Source organism: Chanodichthys erythropterus, chromosome 6 (assembly GCF_024489055.1).
Source record: "Chanodichthys erythropterus isolate Z2021 chromosome 6, ASM2448905v1, whole genome shotgun sequence".
In the NCBI taxonomy this organism is placed as follows: Eukaryota; Metazoa; Chordata; class Actinopteri; order Cypriniformes; family Xenocyprididae; genus Chanodichthys; species Chanodichthys erythropterus.
Window position 1 is genome coordinate 33,099,390 of NC_090226.1, and position 25,681 is coordinate 33,125,070.

General features: G+C 35.5%; 1 protein-coding gene across 2 annotated transcripts in view; it reads right to left on the minus strand.

The window, feature by feature from the left end:
• Window positions 1-25,681, minus strand: part of rargb (retinoic acid receptor, gamma b) — a 47,478-nt gene that overhangs the window by 3,212 nt on the left and 18,585 nt on the right. The window contains exons 1-5 of one of the 2 annotated variants that reach the window (XM_067387532.1): window positions 20,935-21,079; window positions 4,967-5,115; window positions 3,391-3,532; window positions 2,973-3,136; window positions 1,901-2,077 (exon numbers count right to left, since the gene is read on the minus strand). In XM_067387532.1, the coding sequence (XP_067243633.1) occupies window positions 1,901-2,077; window positions 2,973-3,136; window positions 3,391-3,532; window positions 4,967-5,115; window positions 20,935-21,079 (777 nt within the window). Of the gene's footprint in view, window positions 1-1,900; window positions 2,078-2,972; window positions 3,137-3,390; window positions 3,533-4,966; window positions 5,116-20,934; window positions 21,080-25,681 lie in introns of those variants that run through there. The other variant, XM_067387531.1, reaches the window with a different exon arrangement.

The following is a 25,681-nucleotide window of genomic DNA, read 5'->3' on the forward strand; positions in this document are numbered from 1 at the left end:
AACACTCTTATAGTTAGACTTTCCACAATATTTTGGAGTGTTTCTGTGGGAGTTTTTGCCCATTCATCCAGTAAAGCATTTGTGAGTTCATGCACCAATGTTGGATGAGAAGTCACAAGCTGACTTAATGCAAAAGTGGCATCCTATCACAGTGCCATGCTTGAATTCACTGAGCTCTTCAGAAAGACCAATTTTTTCACAAATGTTTGTAAATGCAGACTGCATGGCTAGGAGCTTGATTTTATACACCTGTGGCAAGAAGTCTGACTGAAAAACTTCTGTAATGAAGAGGTGTGTCCCAATACTTTTGTCCATGTGGTGTATATGAAGGGGCATAATGTGTCATTGTATTTTCAGAATCCTGCACCATGTGCAGTGAATTAAAACTTTTAAAATCATGCATGCTATCCACTTCCACTGTGCTACATCTAGCTGTTTTTGAATGGAAGAATGAGTCTTGTTTCTACCACCCCCCAAAAAATTACACCAAACATTAAAGGGTTAGTTCACCCAAAAATGAAAATTCTGTCATTAATTACTTACCCTCATGCCGTTCCACATCCGTAAGACCTTTGTTAATCTTCAGAACACAAATTAAGATATTTTAGTTAAAATCCGATGGCTCCGTGAGGCCTCCATAAGAAACAATGTAATTTCCTCTCTCAAGATCCATAAAGGTACTAAAAACATATTTAAATCAGTTCATGTGAGTACAGTGGTTCAATATTAATATTATAAAGCAACGAGACTAACGACTTATTTAGTGATGGCCGATTTCAAAACACTGCTTCATGAAGCTTCGGATTGTTATGAATCAGTGTGTCGAATCAGCTGTTCGGAGCACCAAAGTCACGTGATTTCAGCCATTGGCAGTTTGGCACGCGATCTGAATCATGATTCGATACACTGATTCATTTATGCTCCGATGCTTCATGAAGCCGTGTTTTGAAATCGACCATCACTAAATAAGTCATTATTTTGTTTTTTTGGCGATCCAAAAATATTTTCGTCACTTTATAATATTAATATTGAACCACTGTGCTCACATGAACCGATTTAAATATGTTTTTACTACCTTTATGGATCTTGAGAGAGGAAATGTCATTGCTCTCTACACTCTAAAAAATGCTGGGTTAAAAACAACCCAAGTTGGGTTGAAAATGGACAGACCCAGCGATTGGGTTGTTTTAACCCAGCGATTGGGTTGTTTTAACCCAGCGGTTGGGTTAAATGTTTGCCCAACCTGCTGGGTAGTTTTATTTAAACCAACTATTGTTTAAAAAATGCTATATGGCTAGCTTAAAATGAACCCAAAATAGTAAATTAAAAACCAGATGCAATTAGAGACAACAATAATAGACAAATGGTGAATGTTTATTATATTTTATTAATACAAATGTAATAGTTTAATCGTTTATTAATATACATTTATTAATAAGCAATTTAATAAATGTTTATTGTTTAATAATTATTCATTGAACATTAATAAATGTTCATTTCCAACATACTTTGGGTTCATTTTAATTAAGCAATACAGTCATTTTTAAACAATAGTTGAGTTAAATAAAACTACCCAGCAGGTTGGGCAAACATTTAACCCTACCGCTGGGTTAAAACAACCCAATCGCTGGGTTTGTCCATTTTCAACCCAACTTGGGTTGTTTTTAACCCAGCATTTTTTAGAGTGTATGGAGGTCTCACGGAGACAACAGATTTCAACTAAGATATCTTAATTTGTGTTTCGAAGATAAAAGAAGGTCTGACGGGTGTGGAACGACATGAGGGTGAGTAATAAATGACAGAATTTTCATTTTTGGGTGAACTAACCCTTTAAAATGAGACAACTTTGTTGTTTATTCTATATTGTTAATTAAACTTATATAGTTTATATTGTTTTTACCAGTATATCAAGGCAGGCAGATTTCAGTAAGGTGATCTGGTCAGCAATGGTGAGTGAAGTAAAACCTGGCAGACGTTTGGCAAACTCCACAATCTTTATAATGCATTTAGTAGAGAGCTCACTGAACTTATCCCACAGTCCAAGATCCAGCTGAACCCTGTGATCCGCACTGGAGTTCTGAAACGGAGAGAAAAACAGGAAAACTTTGAGAATGCATTCCCATACAGTTTAACCAATAGTAATCATTGTTAAATCATGGAAAGGAAATTCAGCAGCAGTGATGGCAGTAGGAGATATACAGCAGATGAACATTGAACATGAATTTTCACTATTAATAATTCACAATGCAGATATCAGTAATGCGATTTGGACTAATAATAAGAAATCTACAGTGCAATTTTGACTAATGAAAATCCTAGGCTCATATATCCATAATTCACAAGTTTCATTTATTTTTTAATTTAGATTTTATTTCGAACTAGTACTCATTTATTTTAAGACCTGCCCAACTGCAATTATGTCTAGTCATAATAGCATACGGATATTATAAAAATAATTTATTACTGGAAAAAAAAAAAAGTATGCATTTTGGCACTGAGTGTAGCTCAAACCATAAGAATTTTTTAAAGCCGTGACCATACAGTTTCATATTATATATATATAGATGGATAGACAGACAGATCTATGTTTATATCAGTTGGTTTGAAAATGTTCTGAGTAGTAACAATTAAACTTCAGATATCTGTAATGGAAATTATGACTAGTCAAAACACCATTTTGAGTTAAAGTTCTAGTTTTAACAAGTCAAAAAAGAATACTAGTAAAATTATAATTATGTCTAGTCAAAACAAGATTGTAGATTAATTGGGGGATGTCTCTTTTATCTGACTCTTAAGAAAGAAACCACTCTTTATGTTTGCTGTGGTTCAATGAGTTATGAAATATTTTACACTGTTGCGGATCATTTGCATGATCTCACCCAGACCCGCACAGCCCGGCTCATGCCAGTGTTTATTTAGCTGACAGACAGAAGGAGGTGTGTGAGTATGAAGCGTGGGAGCTCCGGACTCACAGTCGTGTATTTTCCGAGCTGACAGAGGGAAGGGAAGGTTTCCCTGTGCGCTTTGCTGACTTTGTTAACCAGTTCTTCCAGTTCTCCACTCAGCTCGTAGCTTTCTGGAAGAACCACCTCCTCTTTTACATCCTTCTTTTTCTTATTCCTGTCGTTCCGCACCGCTAAAAGAAGAAGAACACAAAATTATATATGTAGCATATATAAGTGTTCAAACACAAACTTAATACAAAAGAAAAAGATGTTGGTGACAGTTCATCTCGAGGTGACTCTTGGAGTTGAGTGCAGTTTCTTTTGGGTTTTATTTATGCCAAGACATTTTTTGAGAAAACCGTTCACACAATCATAGACTTTTCATACAGATGTTTGTGAACTGAGAACCATATATTTGGTGATGTATAACTGCTCTGAGCTTTACCTTCCTTAGACATGCCGACCTCAAAGCACTTCTGCAGTCGGCAGTACTGACAGCGGTTGCGTGTCACCTTGTTGATCTGGCAGTTTTTGTCTCTGTGGCAGGTGTACACCATGTTCTTCTGGATACTGCGACGGAAAAAACCCTGATATAGAGAAGATGAGAGAGAGAGAAACACAAAAATGTAAGTATTCAACTATAAAATGAAATCTAATGTGAGCTTAGGTCATGAAAATTACTCAAAATCTTATGTACAAAAGTGACTAGATTTTATAAACTTCAACAGAGCAATCAGCAGAGGGCACTATAGATGTGTGAATGAAATCAAAACTCTTGAACTTGACAGTAACACTAGGTGGCAGCACTCAAACCATGACCTTTGCTTACTGTTATGCATGTGCTGCTATAATGTTATTACAATGTAATAAAAAATTCCTTTAGGGTTATTTGCCACAAAACTCCTTGCCAATATGGGATTCAAACATAATTAACTGTTTCAGGTTTTGATTTGTGTATGTGTCCTTTATTTTTAAGTGCATTTTAATATTGGTCAAATAAAAAATCATGTTTTGTTTGTTTGTTTGTTTGTTTGTTTTCTTTTCTTTTTAAACCAGTTTCACTGATTGCAGACATCATATTAATCCTTAAAGTTTTAATTATTTAATTTTATTTATAGTAAGTAAACTAAATTAAACTTTGACTAACAAAATGTTTTATTATTAGTGAAAACTTTCATATTTTAGCTAATTTAGCTTTTGTTAATGGTGAAATTAAGTTGTAAAAAGCCAAAAAAATATTATATTGACCTACATTAATTAACATTTTGGCTTATGTATAAAGAAAATATATTGATTAAAGGCTTGAACCACTGTAGTCACATGAACTGTTTTAAATACGTCTTTAGTAGCTTTCTGGGCATCTGAAAGTGTTAATTATCTTGCTGTCAATGGAGGCCTCTCTGAACCATCGGATTTTATCAAAAATATCTTAATTTGTGTTCAGAAGATGAACGAAGGTCAACATGAGGGTGAGTAAATTAATGACAGAATTTTCATTTTTTGGATGAACTAAGCCTTTAAGTATGATATATGGTCTTTATAATAAATAATCATTTTACTTTGTATGAATGTTTTTGTCTTTGGGAAAAGAAATAGCCTATTTTTAATTAATATTACATCAAAATTTAAGGTTTGAACCAAATTGTAAATATAATTTGAGAAAAATAAATACATTTGACTGCACCAAATTAGAGTATTTTTATAGAGTTGTTTCAAAGTATCATTTTTTTCAGTGGGGTTCTATATAGAACCCTAGGGTTCTTGACTCAATAACCCTTTATGCCAAAAAGGTTCTATTTAAGGAGAAATGTCTTAAATGATTGCATAATACTAACAAACATTTTTTTTTTCTAGCTACGAACTGTTTAATTCATACAATTTAATTACAGTTAAAAAATAATTAAAACAAAATGAATTAAAACTAAATCCATACAATGAACCTCTAAAATGTTCTATATATGAAACGCCTGACAGAAGCCTTTAAGGTTCTATATAGAATATTCTCTTCTAAGATTGCATACCTTGCAGCCCTCACAAGAGCTGACTCCATAATGATAGCCAGAAGATTTGTCCTGGCACACAAAGCAGGGTTTATAGACACGAGGAGGAGGGGGTGGAGAAGGAGAACTAGGAACCATCTCCTCTGAGCTTGTGCTCTGGGTCTCCACCGCTGCAGAGATCAGGAAGAAAAAGAGAAGATATTTAGAGGTGATTACTAAGACAAGAATCTCTATTGGTTTTTCAAATCCTCAACCCCTACAGGCAAGTTTTGAACTGGCAAACATCACTTCACCACTCTTAAAAAATGTAAAAATCTCTCTTATTCTTTAAACAACAAAGCCCTGTTCTCACAGCATATTTGAGATTGAGCTTGTGGCTTTACAAAATTGGTGAGTTTATGATGCACTCTTGATTTTGTTATTTGATGCATCATCAAAAATAATGAGTTGAATTGAGATGGGGTGCCATTTTAAAGAATATTAAAGAGTATTCATTATGCCTTATTTTCTATGTTCATCTCTCTTTAGTGTGTAATGTTGTTGTTTGAGCATTAAAAATCTCAACAGAGTCCCTCCAGTGGGATTTCTTCTCCATATCAGTATCAGTGTTTCTGAACTCCCTGAAACGCCTCCATTGTAGTCTTGAGTTTTCTTCACAATTTTCCTCATTTAAATAATTCATATGCAGAATAAAGGGGCGGAGCCTGATTGAGTTAGTTAGTAGTGTGTTGAAACTGGGGCGTGGCTTTTCCCAGACACGCTCAAAGCACTTTACCAATCACAACACACTGCTCCAGCCGACCAATCAGAACACATTGTGGGAGGGGCTTCATAGGGACAGGAACTAATGACGTAACTCGCTGCTTCATGCATCATTTAAGCTACTCACGACTGTTTCCCAAAACCGTATTGCCACAAATTTGTTGCTCAGCCACGTTGGCGAATGGTGGAGTAATAACTTCTTTAAATGAATCCGTTTGTGATCGTATTAATGCTAGATTACGAACATGGCATCTTTAGGACTAATTCTCATTTTTCTCAGTTAATTAGCTTTACTTCCAGATTCAATCATAGGCTTGTTCTTACGTACTAGAGCACGTACACACATGCACACTCTTCAAAAATTATGCCCAAAATTTGTCAGCTTGCTTAATTTGCTCAAGATGAGGATTTATTAAGTCCACATGTCATAAAAACAATAAACTATGTTTCTAACCACAGCTTGAGAGCTGTCGTTCCAAACACAAGTTTGTGATTCGGTTTGCAAATGTTTGGTGGAACTATGGTTTCGGAAAACACCAACTCATTGAACTGTGCTGATAATGATGAAATTGCAAACAAAGTAACGATGCTTTTTTTGGCGTTACTGACAGACTGAGAAGACAGGAGCTGCAACAATGTCAAATATGGGAAAATTATGTGTTTTTGAACATTCAAGCATGAAAACCTGTTCCAGTAGAGCCCAAAAACAAAATGAAGACTTTGAAAAAGTGCATAATATGAGAATAAGAATGAATGAAGTTGTCAAATGCATTAGGAAGCCTCTACCCAGGGGTCAGAGCTCAAAGACAAATATTATGAGAGCACATTGAGGGGCCGAGCTGCTGAAAGAGAAGAGAGATGAGAAAATGAACTAACAGGACCGATGAATGAATAGTATCACTTCACAGCATGGTCTCATTTATTAACATTAGTGAAATAATTAGTTCAGTTCAGAATTAAAATTTCCTGATAATTTACTCACCCCCATGTCATCCAAGATGTTCATGTCTTTCTTTCTTCAGTCGAAAAGAAGGTTTTTGATGAAAACATTCCAGGATTTTTCTCCATATAGTGGACTTCACTGGGATTCAACGGGTTGAAGGTTCAAATGTCAGTTTCAGTGCAGCTTCAAAGAGCTCTACATGATCCCAGACCAGTCTTATCTAGAGAAACCATCAGTCATTTTCTAAAAAAAGTAAAAATTATATACTTTTTAACCACAAATGCTCATTTTGCGATGCGATGCGCCACGCATGACGTAGGTGAAAGTACTGATCCAGTGTCTACAAAGCGAATGTGCAAAGTCAAACGGCCTTTGCAAATAAAGGTAAAACAACGCACAACAACAAACAAGTTTTTCACCCTACCGCTATACTTCCACCTATGTCACATGTGGCCTTTTCAATGTGATTTCTTAATGCGTGGTGAATCGCAGAATAGTGCAAGATGAGCATTTGTGGTTAAAAGTATATAATTTTTTTTTTTTTTTTTTTTTTAAATGACAGATGGTTTCTCTAGATAAGACTCTTATTCCTCGTCTGGGATCATGTAGAGCTCTTTGAAGCTGCACTGAAACTGACATTTGGACCCGTTGAACACCAGTGAAGTCCACTAAGAAAAATCCTGGAATGTTTTCATCAAAAACCTTCATTTTTTTTCAACTGAAGAAAGAAAGACACGAACAACTTGGACGACGTGGGGGTTAGTAAATTATCAGGACATTTTAATTCTGAAGTGAACTAATCCTTTAATGTATTAACTAACATGAACTAATAGTGAGCTATGTTATAGTTAATAAAATACAGTCGGTCATTGTTTGTTCACAGTGCATAAATAAATGCTTTAGAATTATTGTTCATTGTTAGTTAATGTTGTAGCAATGTTAACAAACAAAACCTTTTTGTATAGTGTAAATGTATGAATTAATAACATGCTTTGACTGACACCTCAGCATGTGTTCAACTTGCTATGACGCACCCAAATGGTCTCACAGTCAGATTCATAAACATCCTGGAAAGCAGCCATACAGACGCAAACATACAATATAACACTGTCTGCTCAATTTAAACACCACCGTGTGAATGCAGTGTTATATATTTTGTCCACACTGTCACTCAGTTCAACTTTCACCTCTAGACACCCTTTCCCCCCTCATGCTCTTGTTTCCTGGACCCTAAATTCCTCAAGCCTGGATGACTGGCTTTTTACTAGAGGTCCAGTCTCAAGATCACCCGTAAACCCCGTCTGTGTCTGACCGAGGCCTGAGGCCTGCCTGACCGGCACTTTATTGGCAGTGAGTCCTCTTGGCCAGTCATTCACACCAGCAGCAGCTGTCCCCTCACTCTCCACTTGTAAAAAATGAGAGAAAAACAGCTAAAACGGGGCAGATTTTATGGCCCACAGAGGCCTTCATCCCTTCCTCCTACTGAATGGAGTGAATCCCCCAAATGTGCCTCTCATTCTCTCTTTCTTCTCCTCCCTCTGTCCCTCCATGGGCACCGTTTAACAAGAGCAAAATGAGAGAAGGTATAGATGAGAAATCTCATAAAAACCAGGGGGGTGGGGGGAGACAAATGAAGAATGCGTGAGAGAGGGTGAGTGAGTTTCACTTTGACCTTGGCTTTGACAGCAGTTTTGGCTTTTCAAGACATGAACGTGAACCGAGAGTCACACAAATGCTGCCAATGATCTAATCGCGACCTCAGCTGAGATAAAATATGCTGCATTGATGATGTGACATTTGGCAAACTATGAAAGGACATTTCGTTTCCAAACAGCACGGAAATCTGTGCTAGAGACGTTCCAAAGTCACAACCCAGTTTTTTTGTTGTTGTTGTTGTTAACAGCAGATATTCAAACATCAAAATATATGGACTTTAGTCTCGGTAGACGCCATATTTAATTTGACTGGAATGAAAACAAATATGTGAAAGTGTAATGCATTCATGAAGAAAAAGAACATTTCTGTGTACATTCTTGCATAAACAGATGCATACATTAATATATACTTATGCTATCATTTAAAAGAAATTACATTTAATTAGCAAGAATGCATCAAATTGATCAAAATATTTTATATTGTTACAAAAAAAGTTTTTTCTCAAATAAATGTTGTTCTTTTGAACTTTCATCTGAGTATCCCAAAAAATTTATCATGATATCCACAAACATCAGAAGCAGCACAACTGTTTTCAACATGGATATTCATAATCATAAATGTTTCTTGAGCAGCAAATCATCATATTTGAATGATTTCTGAAGGATCATGTGACACTGAAGACTGGTCAACTTTGATCACAGGAATAAATTACACGTTACTATATATTCACATAGAAAACAGCTGTTTTAAATTGTAATAATGTTTCATAACCATTACTGTTTTTACTATATTTTTTGTTCATTTAAATACACACTGTAAAAAAAATGACCGTGATTTTAACAGTGAAAGACTATAAAAATGCTGAGGTGAAAAACTATCAATTGGTTTACAGAAAGTTTCCGTACTATATGCGGTGAATAACTGTAATAGATCTAACGGTAATTTAATGTAATTTTACCGTAAAATACCGTTAAATTCACCATTTTTGGAAGTGAACAATAACAATTCATTGTAAAATTTACAGTGAAAAACCATAAATTGACATTCCCACAATTCCCTGCGTGACACTTCACATTTGATATATTTTTGTTGAAATAACTCTGTTTCTTCTTAGCTTTTCTCATTTTTTTCTAATCAGTTATGTACATCAGGGTTTTTGTTACATCTAATGTTGTTAAATTAATGTTTATTTCATGCATGTTACCATGATGGTGTTTAGTGTGTGTGTGAATGACACTGTGTGCACCTTCTATATGTTAGTGTTGTCCTTCTCTGCTTGTGATGAACTTTGATTCATCATGTGACTCTTATCACCACTGTGTTTGGTGACTGTCAGTGTATTATAAAGGTACTAAACAGATATTAGTACTTCATTAGGTTGGTAAATTAACATTATATCAGCAAAATACGTTATTTTACCGTAAATTTTACAGTTCTTTTTTTTTTTTTTTTTTTTACGTTGCTACTGTATTTTTTATGTTAAAGTTCTGGCAACCACGGCTGCCGTTTTTTTTTCCGTAAATTTTACTGTTTTTTTTTTGTTGTTGTTTTTTTACAGTGCAGCCTTGTTTTATTGCCATATGAGATTTTCAAAAATCAGTACTAAACTTTTAAAAACTTGTATGCAAGAATGGATTTGTGAACAAAAATTCTATTCTTGTTTCATAAAAAAGACCCAAAATGTTGTTGGTGAAACACTGACAATTCCAGTGGAAAACAATCAAACAAACAAACAAACAAACAAAAACAGTAAACATTAGCCGTTCAAATTAGACTTGGTCTAAAACCCTAAGATTGTACGACATACTGAGCAGGGCTATTCCTCTCAGTCTCATTTAAATATGACCTGCTTAATGACTTACTGAAGTATTATTGTGTAACTTGTAGAACATATTTTCTTACAATAAAAGAGGGTGTTCACACAGGACATTCTTGTGTTCACAAACAGACGGAATGGAACAGAACGCAGGGTCACAAGACGTGTTTTAAAAGTTGAACTAATTTTAACTTGACACACCATCTTAAAAAAAAAGCCATAATCATGGCACACAAAGCTGAAAAGACATTTGTCTGATGCATTATTGTGCATTGGATTTTGTGCGGTTCTGTCTTGCATATTAAGACTTCTAGGTCTCTGGAATGCTGATAGACGTAGTTCTTACACATAATGTTCTGTGAAACACAAGGTCGGGGGTGATGGGCAGCGAGTGGGTGAGAACGCAACCTGATCACTGTGTTTATGTAGTAACTTAGGCTGAATTGGCTTTATGTGTTTATATGGCAGCAATGCTTGAGTGACACAGAGCGGTTCTGAAAACATCAGCCCCTTTTGTGCTGGAGGAGTGGAAACCTGGCGCCACCAGAGAAATGACTGACAGACATTAAGGGGAAGAAAGACGGAATGCTATTCTGTTCCCATTCCATTTTCTGTCTTTGTTATATTTGACATGCTATTTATGAAGTTGTGGAGAATACATGTATTTTGAAGTAAAGCAGATGGAGCGTTCAGAAGAAATGAAAGACATTATTATTATTGCCTGATTTGGCACTTGACAGCATAATCAGATTTCAGAACAAACAAAAAATGAACTTGAACTGGAATTAATTTTACAGACTTTCTTCCATTAAAGTGCCACTATTATGCTAATTTAAAGGTTCCTAATTTTGTTTTGGTGTCTTGTACAACAGGTTTACAGGCATCCAACATCAAAAAAACACATTTTAATTTGCAGCATCAGCTCTTTTCTCTCAGTGTCTGAAATGGTTCGATCAAGGATTCGGTCTCTCTAAACCCCACCTTTCTGAGGGCTTGCTCTGCTCTGATTGGTCAGATGGCCCAGTCTGTTGGGATTGGTCGACCACTTACAGTGCGTGTCAGAAACCAAACGCTCATTACCATATCTGAATCTCAGCTCTTGACACACAGTGATACGAACAGTAACGATGGCGTCGGTTTTACTGTATCAATTTGCTTTGGCAGCAGAAAACAGCTTCTCGACATGAAAAACACAAACCAAACTATTCCAGTCTCAGATACAAATACAGTGTTTGAGGACGGGGCAAAGGAAACGCTGTTCAGCCAATGAAGACCATAGACTGACCACTTATATCTGCACTGTTTAGATAACAAACAAAGTGAAAGGTGATGCAGGTTTTATCAGTAAAGGAGTTGAGGACTTCAGCATGACAATCCATGTTCTCTCGGTTGGCTCAGACTGCAGGGAAGAGCTGACGGAAACACTGATTTAATTTGAGTCTTTCAGCAAACTCAGCAACACTATCAGGTGAGCACAGTGACAACATCAGAAAGAAGCAAAGCATCTACTTAAAGTAACATCTACTCGAGACTAGTACGTTTCTGGAGTTTATTATTATTTAATGAATTAGTAATAGATTCAGACATGACTACTTACATTTTAGTATATTTGTGCAAAGGTTCTGACAATTCCAGTCAGTACAAAGATTTGTTCATTCGTGAAAAGGTTTACAGTTTCAATATGTTGCTTTACAGTATGTGTACATACAGTGTACTTTTTTCACAAAGTAGGTTACTGAGTAGGTTAGGTTTAGGTTTAAGGGTAGGTTCAGGGTTAGCACCTAGTTATTACCCAGTTATTATAATATATTACCCTCTAAAAAATGCTGGGTTAAAAACAACCCAAGTTGGGTTGAAAATGGACAAACCGAACAGTTGGTATAGTTATATTTAATTCTACTATTGTTTAAAAATTACTATATTGCTTGCTTAAAATGAACCCACATTTGGAAATGAACATTTATTAATACACTCTGAAAAATGCTGGGTTAAAAACAACCCAAGTTGGGTTGAAAATGGACAAACCCAGCAATTGGGTTGTTTTAACCCAGTGGTTGGGTTAAATGTTTGCCCAACCTGCTGGGTAGTTTTATTTAACTCAACTGTTGCATGAAAATTACTGTATTGCTTGCTTAAAATGAACCCAAAATATGCTGGAAATTAACATTTATTAATATGTTTAGTAAATGAGCATTTATTAATAAGATAATGAATAATAAACAATAAACATTTATTAAATTGCTTATTAATAAATGTACACCTTTTGATTATTATTGCCTCTAGTAATCATGTGTCTGATTTTTAATTTCTCACCTATTTTGGATTCATTTTAAGCCAGCCATATAGTCATTTTTAATCAGTAGTTGGGTTAAATAAAACTACCCAGCACATTGGGCAAACATTTAACCCAACCGCTGGGTTAAAACTACCCAATTGCTGGGTTTGTCCATTTTCAACCCAACTTGGGTTGTTTTTAACCAAACATTTTTTAGAGTGTAGGTTTAATTGCTAATTTATTAAATAGCTTATTAATAAAAGTTCACCTTTTCATTATTAGTGTTGCCTCTAGTAATTATGTGTCTGATTTTTGATTTCCAACCTATTTTGGGTTCATTTTAAGGCAGCCATATAGTCATTTTTAAACAATAGTTGAGCATGGTGGGGAAACATTTAACCCAACCGCTGGGTTAAAACACCCCAATCACTGGGTTTGTTCACTTTCAACCCAAATTTTTTGTTGTTTTTAACCCAGCATTTTTTAGAGTGTATGTACATGCGTACTGTCACCTGATGTCACCTGTTGGAGTTTGAGTTCCTTGCCGCTGTCGCCTTTGGCTTGCTTAGTTGGGGACACTTGATATTTGACTTGACATTTGATATTCAACAGTGTTTTGATCTGCCTGCATTGACACTATTCTTTAAGAGCTGCTGTGCAGCCAAATGATATACCAGTTATCAATGTAAAGCTGCTTTGACAAAATCTGCATTGTAAAAAGCGCTATATAAATAAAGGTGACTTGACTTGACTGTAAAATAAAGTGCTACCCGTGTCATAATGAATGTACTGGCACACAACGCACAAAAAAAAAAAGGATGTTGTTTTTAAAGCACACAGGAAAATGAAAAATGAAATGCAAAATCGCACATTTGTCATGTATGTCCAATATATTTTGGAACCAAACACACATAATGGTTTGCAGACTGAGGGCAGAGATGAATGCCTCTTTCATTTCTTCTGCGTGGTTGTACTGTATGTGTGGATGGATTGAACTGCATGATTGAGTCACAAAAAGCTACAAAAGGAGTTCATGAAGCTCTTCACATTCTGAATTCCAATATGGAGCAAAAGCAAATTAGTGCATAAACAGATTTTTAGTTAACACAAAAACTTTATATATAGGAATGAAGAAGAAGTAAACTTGAAAGAACATCGAATAACTCTTCAATAGTTAGTTGTGTGGGTGTATTTGAATACATCAGACATTAAACAGACCTCTAGTGCTTTTCTTACTTTTTTGTCTGGGAAAAAGACAACAGTACTGTAAGACAACAGTATTTGTCTTGACTCTTTTTTTTAGTCAAACGCTGACACCGTCGGTTTTACAGGCTTTCTGCATGTTGTTAGATTTTGTAACATCTCACCAACATTCGACTTGAAGTGTTACTGAGAAATTTAACAGGTTGGGTCAATTCAAGTTTGCTTCCAAAACCTTATGCTTGGACTTGGAGGGTTGTTATATGCTGTAAATGCCAATGTTTCTGAACATTTGATATGTGATTGGTGCATTAAAACCTCAATCGATTCAGGACTGTAATAGTTATAATAGTGGAACAGCGTATTAGTTTAACAAACATACTCTGCTATTGTTGAATGGCTCTGTCCAAAATGCAGTTTTTTCTTTTTTTCGATTTCTGTCACATACAACAACATCAATATTGTGTTAATAGTAATAAACATCATTTTTAAGTTCTCATTAAGATGAGAACGTTCGCTGTTCTTAGCTGGTGAAATTATCTTTATAACTCCTTACAGCTGAAATCCTTGACATCAATCAACAGCTGAAAATTCATCTCTTCTATGCTTTCACTATTTCTTAGTCCCTCCCTGTTTTTTTTTTTAACGTGTACTATTGATGTTTTAAACTTTTGTATTACTAGCACTTCTCATGTTATCACCTCTTTAAGATGAACTGCTTGTTGTATTCCTTATTTGTGAGTCACTTTGGATAAAAGCATCTGCTAAATGAATAAATTTAAATGTAAATGACTGCTGCATAGCTCTGTTGCTCAGACTGCTCCTGCAAAAGATCTCATTACTTTCATGCATGTTTGAAATATTAATACCGTCATTAATTAATTATTACTCGCCATCACTGTGTGTGCATACTTTTGAAATAAACCTTGGGAGATGTTTTAGGGGTACACGGTGAAAAATTATTTCCATGATTTGTTATCACAACATTTTTTTCTTTTGTCAAATCAACTTCAGTAATTAATGTGGTTCAGATAACATAATATTTTGAGTTTCTGTTGATTAAACCAATCGCCTTCAATGTATAAACTCAAATTTTTAATTTCAATTAACTCAAAATTTTAAGGCAACCAGGTATCTTATGTTTTTATGTTAAACCAAAAATTATTTTTATGGTTTAGATCAGGGTTATGCATCCATCCATGCATTTTTTTAAGCGCTTGTCCTCTGTAGGGTCACTGGAGTCTCTCCCAGCATCTCGGGCCACAGGCAGAGAAACACCCTGAATCGATGACCAGTCTATCAAAGGGCAACACACACAAACATACACACATTTATGTACGATTTAGTGCCTCCAATTTACCCATTCAGCATGTCTTTGTATTGCGAGGGAAACCCGAGCACCGGGACTCACATACATGCACACAGACTTTTCCCTGCCCTGGCATGTCACCATTTTGAAAATAACACCCTCAAATATTTCAAAACACATAATGCTCATGCCTGTGGACTGAGCCGATTCTTTTTTCACATTCACAAAAGACACACATAACAAAGGCCACAGTCTTTGGCAAGACTAAAAGCACATTTAATCCTCTAACAAGCTGTGTTCGAGTCAAACATGTGTGAAACTACATACTAAACATGTGCTAATACGATGCCTTTGACTGCTTTGTCTGCATATGACCAGACTGAGAGCACAAATACAGCTATAAGTCAAAGCAATAAGTCAATGTTTTTCTATTACTTGCAACATGTTCTCCAACCAATATGCCTATATAGGTCATTTGTCACTTCCCTGAAATACGACCCATAGGAGCGTTTACTAAAGTTGCGTCCGTATCGACAACAGGACACTTTCATTTCAATGCATTGTTCCCTTTTATCTGCATCATATTTTGGGTTTTGCGTTAGTGCTCATAAAGTGTATATGCATTAGGGTTGGGGTAGGTGTAGTCGTCAATAAAAAAAAAATAGTTTTGCTAAATGGAAATATGACAAATGGTGTAAAAACTCCACACATTGCATTTAAATTAACAAACATTTTGATTTTTTACAGTCATACGTCGTTTCGTGACGACAGACGTAACACGACACTGTCATTATTTTTATGCCAGCTAGAGGGCGCATGACTTTAAAACGTAAATATAGGTCATAATAAGGTGCTTGAAAAGCAGTCTGATTACTTTAACTCATCAAAATAATTGAACACTTTTTTCTTAGGCTATACAAGATTCAACTATATGCTAGATTAAAAAAAATGTCGAAATGGCTTGTACAGACAATTTGATTATACTTAAAAATTTAAGGCACCAACTAAACTTACATTTTTTTTTTTTTTTTTTTTTTTTTGAATTAGGGGGATTTTTTTAGTGTATTGTACATTAACTTATTGAAATAGTTTTAGGCAATTTAAAAATGTTATAAGTTATACAAGATTAAACTTTTAAATTTTTTTTTAAAGTAAGTTCAATATAATTTAAATTGACATGACTTAAGACAACCAAGTTGATTATACTTAAAAATTTAGGGCAGCAAAAGTCGAAATAAGTGAAAATACAAAAAGAAAGTGGTCCATCAGACCTTATCTGGCACACACACACATTTAAATCTATTATTTAACCAATTTAAAGTCATTACCAATCATTCATCAGCTGATAAATACGTAGAGAGATAAAGTTTGATCAATTTAGTGGTAAATCCTGAGTGAAGAAGACTGAAACATCTTAATTTATCCCTCTGTGGCTGTTATTAAATAGAAGCATTTTTGTAAGACATTTCTAAAATCTCTTTTCTATGGACTTTATTGTTTGGTTGAAGCACCAGGACTTGCTGGAAGAGTGACGTGATTATTTTATTTTGGCTTAATATATAAAAAGAAATGTCATTGTCCATCTCAAGTGGTCCAATGGAGGTTGCTTGGCCATTTTTATTTTTTCTATTTTTTATTTTTATTTTTTTATTTGAATGAGTATCTACAAGGTATTGGTATAACAAAACCACCAGTTTTGTTTTTATTTTATATTTGGTTTAACCACAGCAGCCATCTTTGTGTCATGGCACACAATACATTTTTTTACAGAAACCTAAATATATCAGCTCAGGATTAAAAATTAAAAAGAAAATTGAAAAATAGTGGTTTTATAATACCAATAGACAAATGGTAATCATTCAAATAAAAATGACCAAGCAACCAACTTTACAATTTTTGGAACACTTGAAACGCAATTACCCAGAAATAAAAGTGAAAACTATCGACTTTTTTAGCATTAAAAATAGTGTTGTCAAAAGTACCAGTAACTTCAGTACCAAAGTCAGTACTGAAATTTATAAAATGTGAAGATGTCAGCATTTCCCCCTAGCATTTTGACCACTGTTGAGCGGATTCTTAAACTCCTCTGATTGGCCATTGCGTTCATGCACTCAACAGATAAGTCTCAGATATGATTGGTTACAATGATCAATGCTTCAGCGTTTGAAAGCAGGCGTCTATCAGTGGATCCATCTATCAGTGGATATAATAGTATCTGTGTAAGCTCTCGATGAAGACCGCCAAAGATTTCTATTTACATGTTTCTGAAAAGTTGGTCATTGTTGCCGATCACAGACTTATCTGTTGAGCGTGTGAACACAATGGCCAATCAGAGGTGTTTAAGTTAGTCAGAATCCTCTCAACAGCGCTAGGGGAAATGCTGGTATCATCACATGTTTAAAATTTCAGTAGTTTCAAAGTCATTACTTTTGACAACACTAATTAAAAGACATTTTGTTCTACATTAGCATCCTAAAACTAGGTTGTACATGCAATAATGTCAGATTTGCAATTTTGGTCTGTGCTGATCGAATAAGGATTGATTATATCAGTGAAAGTAAACCATGGTTTCAGAAAAGTATCAGTTGATGAAAGAACAACTTTGCTTAAACCTTAACTAGCCTCTTCTGCACACATGGACTAACACATGTCCTGTTGGGATGAAGGTAGACTGGTAAAACAGGAGCTGTTTTTCTTAGAAGCAAGTTGTTAAACTTGGATTGCCCCGTTCATTCAACTGCATGCATACAAAGCTTTCTTCTTTATAGTACCTCATAAACTGACCCTTTTTATTTAGCCTTTTCAGGATGAAGCCGAGTCAACATTTGGCCACCGCCTGCCCAGCCACCTTCAAGATCATTACACCAACCGAAAGACTAAAACTGGTTCCTAACCAGATCCCATCACATCCTGACAAGAACTGAACTTCATACATGAACTTCAGCCCAACAAAACATTGCAATTTGTTTAAAAACAACACTGAATTGCGGTCAAAGAGTATGATGAAGAATCTCCATGCATCCATGTTAGTTCAGCAGTGTTAGCAAACCAAATGAACTAAATCAAACAAGTTCAAGTTTAGATGGAGAAGTACGACTCTGAGACCTCAGCTGCTGCTCATCTGGTTCAAAAGGGGTGAGAAGAGACATCAGACCATTGTAAAAGGATTCATTGTGGGGTGGGCCTTGTTGTGGGGTGCAATGTTCTCTCAAGCAGTCAGTCTGGCTATAAAATGGCATTACAGCATAGGGGCAAATTCCAGCAGGGGCATGTGAAATCCACTCAGGCGCACATAGAATAAGACACAGACACATTTGCACGGGCTGTGATTCATTTGTCTAAATACAGCTCTTGTTTCTGTACTTTCCTTTCTAGTTCCCTGAGAATGCTATAAACTTGATGCTAGAGTCAATGCTGCGTGAGCTATTTCTTCATTGAAATATGTAATTAATTCCAAATGATTGGACAAAGATGAAGACAACAGGAAGGGTACTGAATATTTTTCCTCTACCAGGTGCACTGAGATAATTACAACTGTGTCTTAGACAATTCAGTAAAAACAGTAATTGTGGATAAACCAGCAGAATGAAGAACTTGTTGTGAATCAGTGAAGTCTGAATCCTCTTCAAAACTGTGACAGTTCAGCTATTTAATATCAACTTATGAATGTGCTAAATAACTTGGCATTTAATCATGTGGCATTTAAATATTATTATAAATATGTAGCATTTCCAGAATTAATCAACTTGTCAATGGACGTTCCTGTGATTATAAAGAGGCAAAAGAAAAAAAACCCTAATGATCCCCTCTCTTCTAGTCTTTGTCTCCATGGGCTCCCTAATCCTTTAATTGAGTTCATTGTGTTCATAATTGAATAATTAAAGATATCCATTAATATCCATGAGCACACACACACAGAGAGACACACATTAAACTGTTTTTCACATATTAAACTTGAAGCTTTTATATATAATGCACTATAAAAGTGTTTTAATGCAGTAATCATATTTTGTATTGCACCTTATAAGGCATTGTATAAAAGGGTCAATGACGTCTTTTTTTTTTTTTTTTTTTTTTGTCTAAAGGCCTTAAGTATAATAAAAAACAAAGATGTGTCATCGAAAGTAAGGCAGTACAACTAGATCTCTTTCATTGAATCCAAAAGGTTTTAATTATATTTTACTACATATAAATGTATTTTAAAGATTTTGAACGTCCAAAGGCCAATGCAACCATTTAATTTGTTATTAAAATATCTTAAAATGTAATAAATGTATATATTTTTTATTCTGGCATGATTTTATAACATCATATATCAACATGGTGCAAAAATGGTATTAAGATTATGTGTTGAAGCCATTGCTTTGTTATGAGAAAGAATGTCCAGAAAAAAAGTAATTTTATTCATGTCATTCGGAGTAACCAATATAAAGGGACCGTTTTGGATCAAGTCATGCAGTCAATATCATGTCACATGATGTGACATCATTCAGATGCCTGCAAAGGACCATGATCGTGAAGCAAAGTAACTAAATCTCTTTTAACTATTTGAAAAATTCATGTTGTTTCACTTACTCATCCGCATGTCCCAAAACATCAGCTCATTCAACCATTATAAATGTTGTAATATTTTAAAAACTTGTACTAAATATAAAATGTTTGATTGTCCTTTTGCTAGCTAGCTAGATATCAGCCTGTTAGCATTGTTTGAAAAAATTGTCATTCGGTATAACCAAAAGTGTAATTCGGTAAAACTGAAATTTTGGTTAAACCGAATGACTTTTTGGTGACAAATTTTGTTGTAAATGTTCTTGTAAATAATGACAAAAGCAGTGTTAATTGATAATAAAAACCACATAATCTCATTGTTAACACTTTATAAAAGTTCAAAATTAATTATATCTCCATTATCTTTTTTTTTTATATATACTTTTAAAAACCGTATTCGTCAATGACTTAACAGTTATATTATAACCACAATTATAATACATTTTAATGCTTATCGATTCACTGTTGCACCTTTAGAAAGTACAATGCATTAAAACTCATGTCAAACAAACAATTTCAGATGCAACAAGGAATCTGCAAATATCATACAGCATTTTAACTTGGATTACAATTATTTATGAAAAGATATAATGCATCACAATGTACATTACGAATATCTAAAGTGTTGGTAAAGTGTTTTCTGTGTGTTATTGAACAGTGTGTGCAATTTTTCATATTTCGTATTTGAGATAATTAAGCGATTAATTAAGTGATGATTGAGCAGTATTGATGAACACCTGCTGTTAACAAGCAGAATCACTGAAGAGAAACACAAGAACTACAACTGACTTCAGCCACAGTCTTAGATGAAATCACCTGAAGATAAAAGACATTATATCTCTCAAGATCTCAGCAGAGGAGGATTATCTTTTGTTCTGCTTGTTAACAGCAGGTGTTCATCAATAATGCTTCAGTTTTACTTTTAACACTATTTAGAGAGGGGCCATATGTACTCCGAGCAGAGTTGATTTAACTCTGGTGATTTTGCTGTGTGTGTACATTTTAAAAGTTATACAGTGTTTGAACACACTGGGCCTGTTTTTTTAGATTAATTTTTGACTGTTTCAATTAAATATGAGCATGAAACATTTAGCTACAGTACTGTCTGATATGTCTATTAATTACGTCAATTTTGCTGGACAACTGTTTATAAATAAATAATTATTGTCATTAGCATCACTAATTATAAGCATCTATCACAATGTCAGTATTCATAAATATGCAAAAGTATCAGCATTTTATCAGCATCAGTACATTTGTTCTGCAACTAGACAAAACGTCTGGCCTTTAGAAAGTTAACAGAAGTACCATTTAAGTCAGTTAGCACATGACAAGATGCTGAGCACATACTACACTCACTTAGACTCCTAGAATACTTTTAATAAATGCAAATGCTTAGAAGGACACACAGAATCAATGTGGCTAGAAGCTGATAAGAACACATGCAGCTGGAGTGAGTATAGAAACTCATCACACTTACACTGCAGTCTAGTGTTGTTGCTCCATGAGAAGGGCTCTAGCGCAGGAAAGAAGGACCTCGCTTTCCTGAGCATGCATGAACTCTGAGCGCTCACGTCAAAGAGGGGTCTCGCCCCGACCCCGAGAGCCTCCACACAGTCAAACATGACGCCCAGCCTTCACCAAGAACTCAAACGCTGTCCCAGATGTCTGTCAGTACACAGCAGACGATGACCACCAACAACAGCAGTGTGGAGTCTGGAGCTCTGCAGTCAGTCTGGCACTACTGCCAAAGCAATCAATCACAATAGAAAGTCTCAAGGACTTGAGACTTCTGTTTCAGGTGTAGCTGTCACTCTAGCCAACTGGTTCTCTCTTAGTAACTCGAACTCTTCTGTAGCTGCTCTTCGTTGAGTCAAACGGCTCCTGCGCAGGTCTTTGGTGATCATCACACTATGCTTATTTTCCTCTGTTAAGTTCATGAGCTTTGTCAAACTGTCAAGACTCTTAAGTGTCAGCTAACATACTGTGTCTCGACAACCTGCACTGCTTCACTCGCCACAGCTAGCTCAGCCCACAACAGAGGGAGAGGGGGAGGAATTACAGAGGGAGCAAGGGAGGGAGGGAGGGAGGGGGGCGGGTGCTTTTGTGGTTGGCTGAAAGACGAAAACTTTCCCTTCCATTTTCTGCTAGAGCAATCTGTCAGTCTGCATCATATTTTATACCTTTGCAAATGAAAACAAACAACACAACCTCCTCTCACTCCCTCTATCTATCAATCTTCTCCCGCTCTTCCTCTGAAATATATCGCCTTTCTTTTCTCTAGAGATGCACTCTCTCATACGGAAGTGTTGATGATGACAGTGAGGTATATGAAGCAGTGCAACTGAATTGAACAATACAAGCAAATACACAGTAAAAAACTGACAGTGGTTTTAATGGTAAAAGACTGCGGTGAAAAACAGTTCATTAGATTACAGAAAGTTTCCACACTGTATACAGTGAATAACTGTAATAGATCTAATGGTACATTTAATGTAATTTTTTTACAGTAAAATACTGTTAAATGTACAGTTTTTGGCAGTAAAAAAATAACAAGTCATTGTATAATTTACTGTGAAAAACCGTAAATTCATAGTCTCACAATTCCCTGCGTGACATTTCAAATTTGGTGTATTTTCGTTGAAATAACTGTTTCTTCTTAGTTTTTTTTCTAATCAGTTATGTACATTAGGGTTTTATGTTACATCTAATGTTGTTAAATTAATGTTTATTGCATTTTTTAAATTTCACGTGTGCTACCATGGTGGTGTTTAGTGTGAATGACACCTTCTATATATTACTATTGTCCTTCTCAGCTGGTGGAAAAGCTGCTTGTGATGAGCTGTGATTCATCATCTGACACTCATCACCACTGTGTTTGGTGGTTGTCAGTGTATTACAAAGGTACAAAACAGATATTAGAACACAAAAGAAACAAAATTAAGAGAAAATATTAAAGATTTTCTTGCGTTTCTAGGTCACTAATGTAAGTATATTTGTGACATACTAAGACATGCTGAAATTCATGTTAATTTTTCAGTTCAACTTTTCACTCAGATTGTTCACTCAAGTATTCTAGTAATATAATTTGTAATGAAACATTTTGTATTAAACTAAAAAGTGCAAAAAGCATTTTTACTAGTGGTCTCGGACCTTTGAACCAATACTTTTTAATGATTTTAACTCTTTCCCTGCCATTGACAGAATTCTCCGGCAATCCATGTTTTCACTGTTATTCGTCTTCTGAAAGAGTACAGAATCTCCGGATCAAAACACAGACAAAAAAAGAAGCAGAAACAAGTGATAGAAGCATTGCTTATACATGTTGTAGTCTTTGAAAAAAAAAAACACACTGATTTTCTCAGCTTTTTGTTCAAATTGCTGCTTTTTTTTTAAGGAAACTTACCCACCTTTAAGTGTTGATGAAAAAAGAATGCATGAAGCTAGAATAAAATGGTGAAAGCTTTGTGAAAAAGATCAAAAACACTGGCGCTGGCTGGCAACTTAAAAAAAAAAATGCTGGCGGGGAAAGGGTTAATTGTTGGAAAATTAATAGAAAATAATAAAACAACCTGTTCATCTGTCTTGGAAACACATTTAATGTTATCTTAATCTTAAATTGTAGTTATTTCCACTTCAAAAATTTGATATCTTAACAAATAAACAATGCACAATGATTTTATTAATAACGGGTCTCAATGTAGGCATAATGAATGGTGCTCTGTGATAGCCTTGTGTGCTTCAGTGCTGCTTAACAATTAGTTACAACTTTTAAAATATTCATATAACTAAAAAAAAAAAAATTAAGATGAAGACTTGCTTTGTCTTTAGTATTTTCAGATCGCATTCCTCCTTCTCCTATTGTTCATTCCTGCCCTTCGTCAATAAAAGTGCATTAATAAAAGTGGCAAAAAATGAAATGAAATGATTCCATCCAGTTCTATTGAGGGTTTTGGTTTGACTGCAAAGGTTTATGGATGAACAGTGTGACTATTTGAAACCTATCGCCACCTCAAGGCGACTCATAGCCTAGCAAAAGCCCTTCAACCCCATCTCTCTGTGATGTTTTGACTGGCAGTCCCATCATCGCCCCTGACCCTCACTTCTCCTCAACGGGTTTATTTTTCAGTTCATACTTTTCTACAAACCCGATTCCAAAAAAGTTGGGACAAAAATTGTGAATAAAAAAGGAATGCAATAATTTACAAATCTCATAAACTTATATTTTATTCACAATAGAATATAGGTAACATATCAAATGTTGAAAGTGAGACATTTTGAAATGTCATGCCAAATATTGGCTCATTTTGGATTTCATGAGAGCTACACATTCCAAAAAAGTTGGGACAGGTAGCAATAAGAGGCCGGAAAAGTTAAATATAAGGAACAGCTGGAGGACCAATTTGCAACTTATTAGGTCAATTGGCAACATGATTGGGTATAAAAAGAGCCTCTCAGAGTGGCAGTGTCTCTCAGAAGTCAAGATGGGCAGAGGCTCACCAATTCCCCCAATGCTGCGGCCAAAAATAGTGGAGCAATATCAGAAAGAAGTTTCTCAGAGAAAAATTGCAAAGAGTTTGAAGTTATCATCATCTACAGTGCATAATATCATCCAAAGATTCAGAGAATCTGGAACAATCTCTGTGCGTAAGGGTCAAGGCCGGAAAACCATACTGGATGCCCGTGATCTTCGGGCCCTTAGACGGCACTGCATCACATACAGGAATGCTACTGTAATGGAAATCACAACATGGGCTCAGGAATACTTCCAGAAAACATTGTCGGTGAACACAATCCACCGTGCCATTCGCCGTTGCCGGCTAAAACTCTATATGTCAAAAAAGAAGCCTAATCTAAACATGATCCAGAAGTGCAGGCGTTTTCTCTGGGCCAAGGCTCATTTAAAATGGACAGTGGAAAAGTGGAAAACTGTTCTGTGGTCAGACGAATCAAAATTTGAAGTTCTTTTTGGAAAACTGGGACACCATGTCATCCGGACTAAAGAGGACAAGGACAACCCAAGTTATTATCAGCGCTCAGTTCAGAAGCCTGCATCTCTGATGGTATGGGGTTGCATGAGTGCGTGTGGCATGGGCAGCTTACACATCTGGAAAGGCACCATCAATGCTGAAAGGTATATCCAAGTTCTAGAACAACATATGCTCCCATCCAGACGTCGTCTCTTTCAGGGAAGACCTTGCATTTTCCAACATGACAATGCCAGACCACATACTGCATCAATTACAACATCATGGCTGCGTAGAAGAAGGATCCGGGTACTGAAATGGCCAGCCTGCAGTCCAGCAACTAGTTGAGCAACTAGAAGCCTGTATTAGACAAGAATGGGACAACATTCCCATTCCTAAACTTGAGCAACTTGTCTCCTCAGTCCCCAGACGTTTGCAGACTGTTATAAAAAGATGAGGGGATGCCACACAGTGGTAAACATGGCCTTGTCCCAACTTTTTTGAGATGTGTTGATGCCATGAAATTTAAAATCAACTTATTTTTCCCTTAAAATGATACATTTTCTCAATTTAAACATTTGATATGTCATCTATGTTGTATTCTGAATGAAATTTGAAACTTCCACATCATTGCATTCTGTTTTTATTCACAATTTGTACAGTGTCCCAACTTTTTTGGAATCGGGTTTGTATTCCCCAGTACATCATTTTTATTTTTCTCTCATTTCATCAAGCTCACCACAATCTAATGCTGTCCAGATCTGTGGTCACTCTTCCAAGCAGTCGCTACTGAAATATGCCGAAATCTACGTCAACTGTCCCTGTTGACTCTGTATTGCATTTCTTTATTCTTTTGCACTGTCTTCCAAACTTGTCTTGACCCAGCCAAAGTCTGCATCCAATGTTCTTACTTTGACATGTTTTTCGTGGTAGTGTGCATTATTTAGAGCACATGCAGTCAAACACATTTGACTCCACATATTTACAGAGACTGTTTTATAACTGCATCAGTGAGGAAACTGTGAGTTAATGATGACAGAGATGTTTTTATGCTTTTGCTCCAGACATTGCAGTTTGTTATTTTCCTGAGAAAAACAAAATGTAATCTATTTATATTATGACTAATTGTTAGTCTTTTGAAATAAGCGATTTTCCCTATTTGTAGCATTTCTGCAGTTTGTTCTCAGCATAGCACTTTGAATCAAATTTAATCGCTGACTCATGAGTCTTATTATAATCACATTTCCTCCAGTGGAGTGT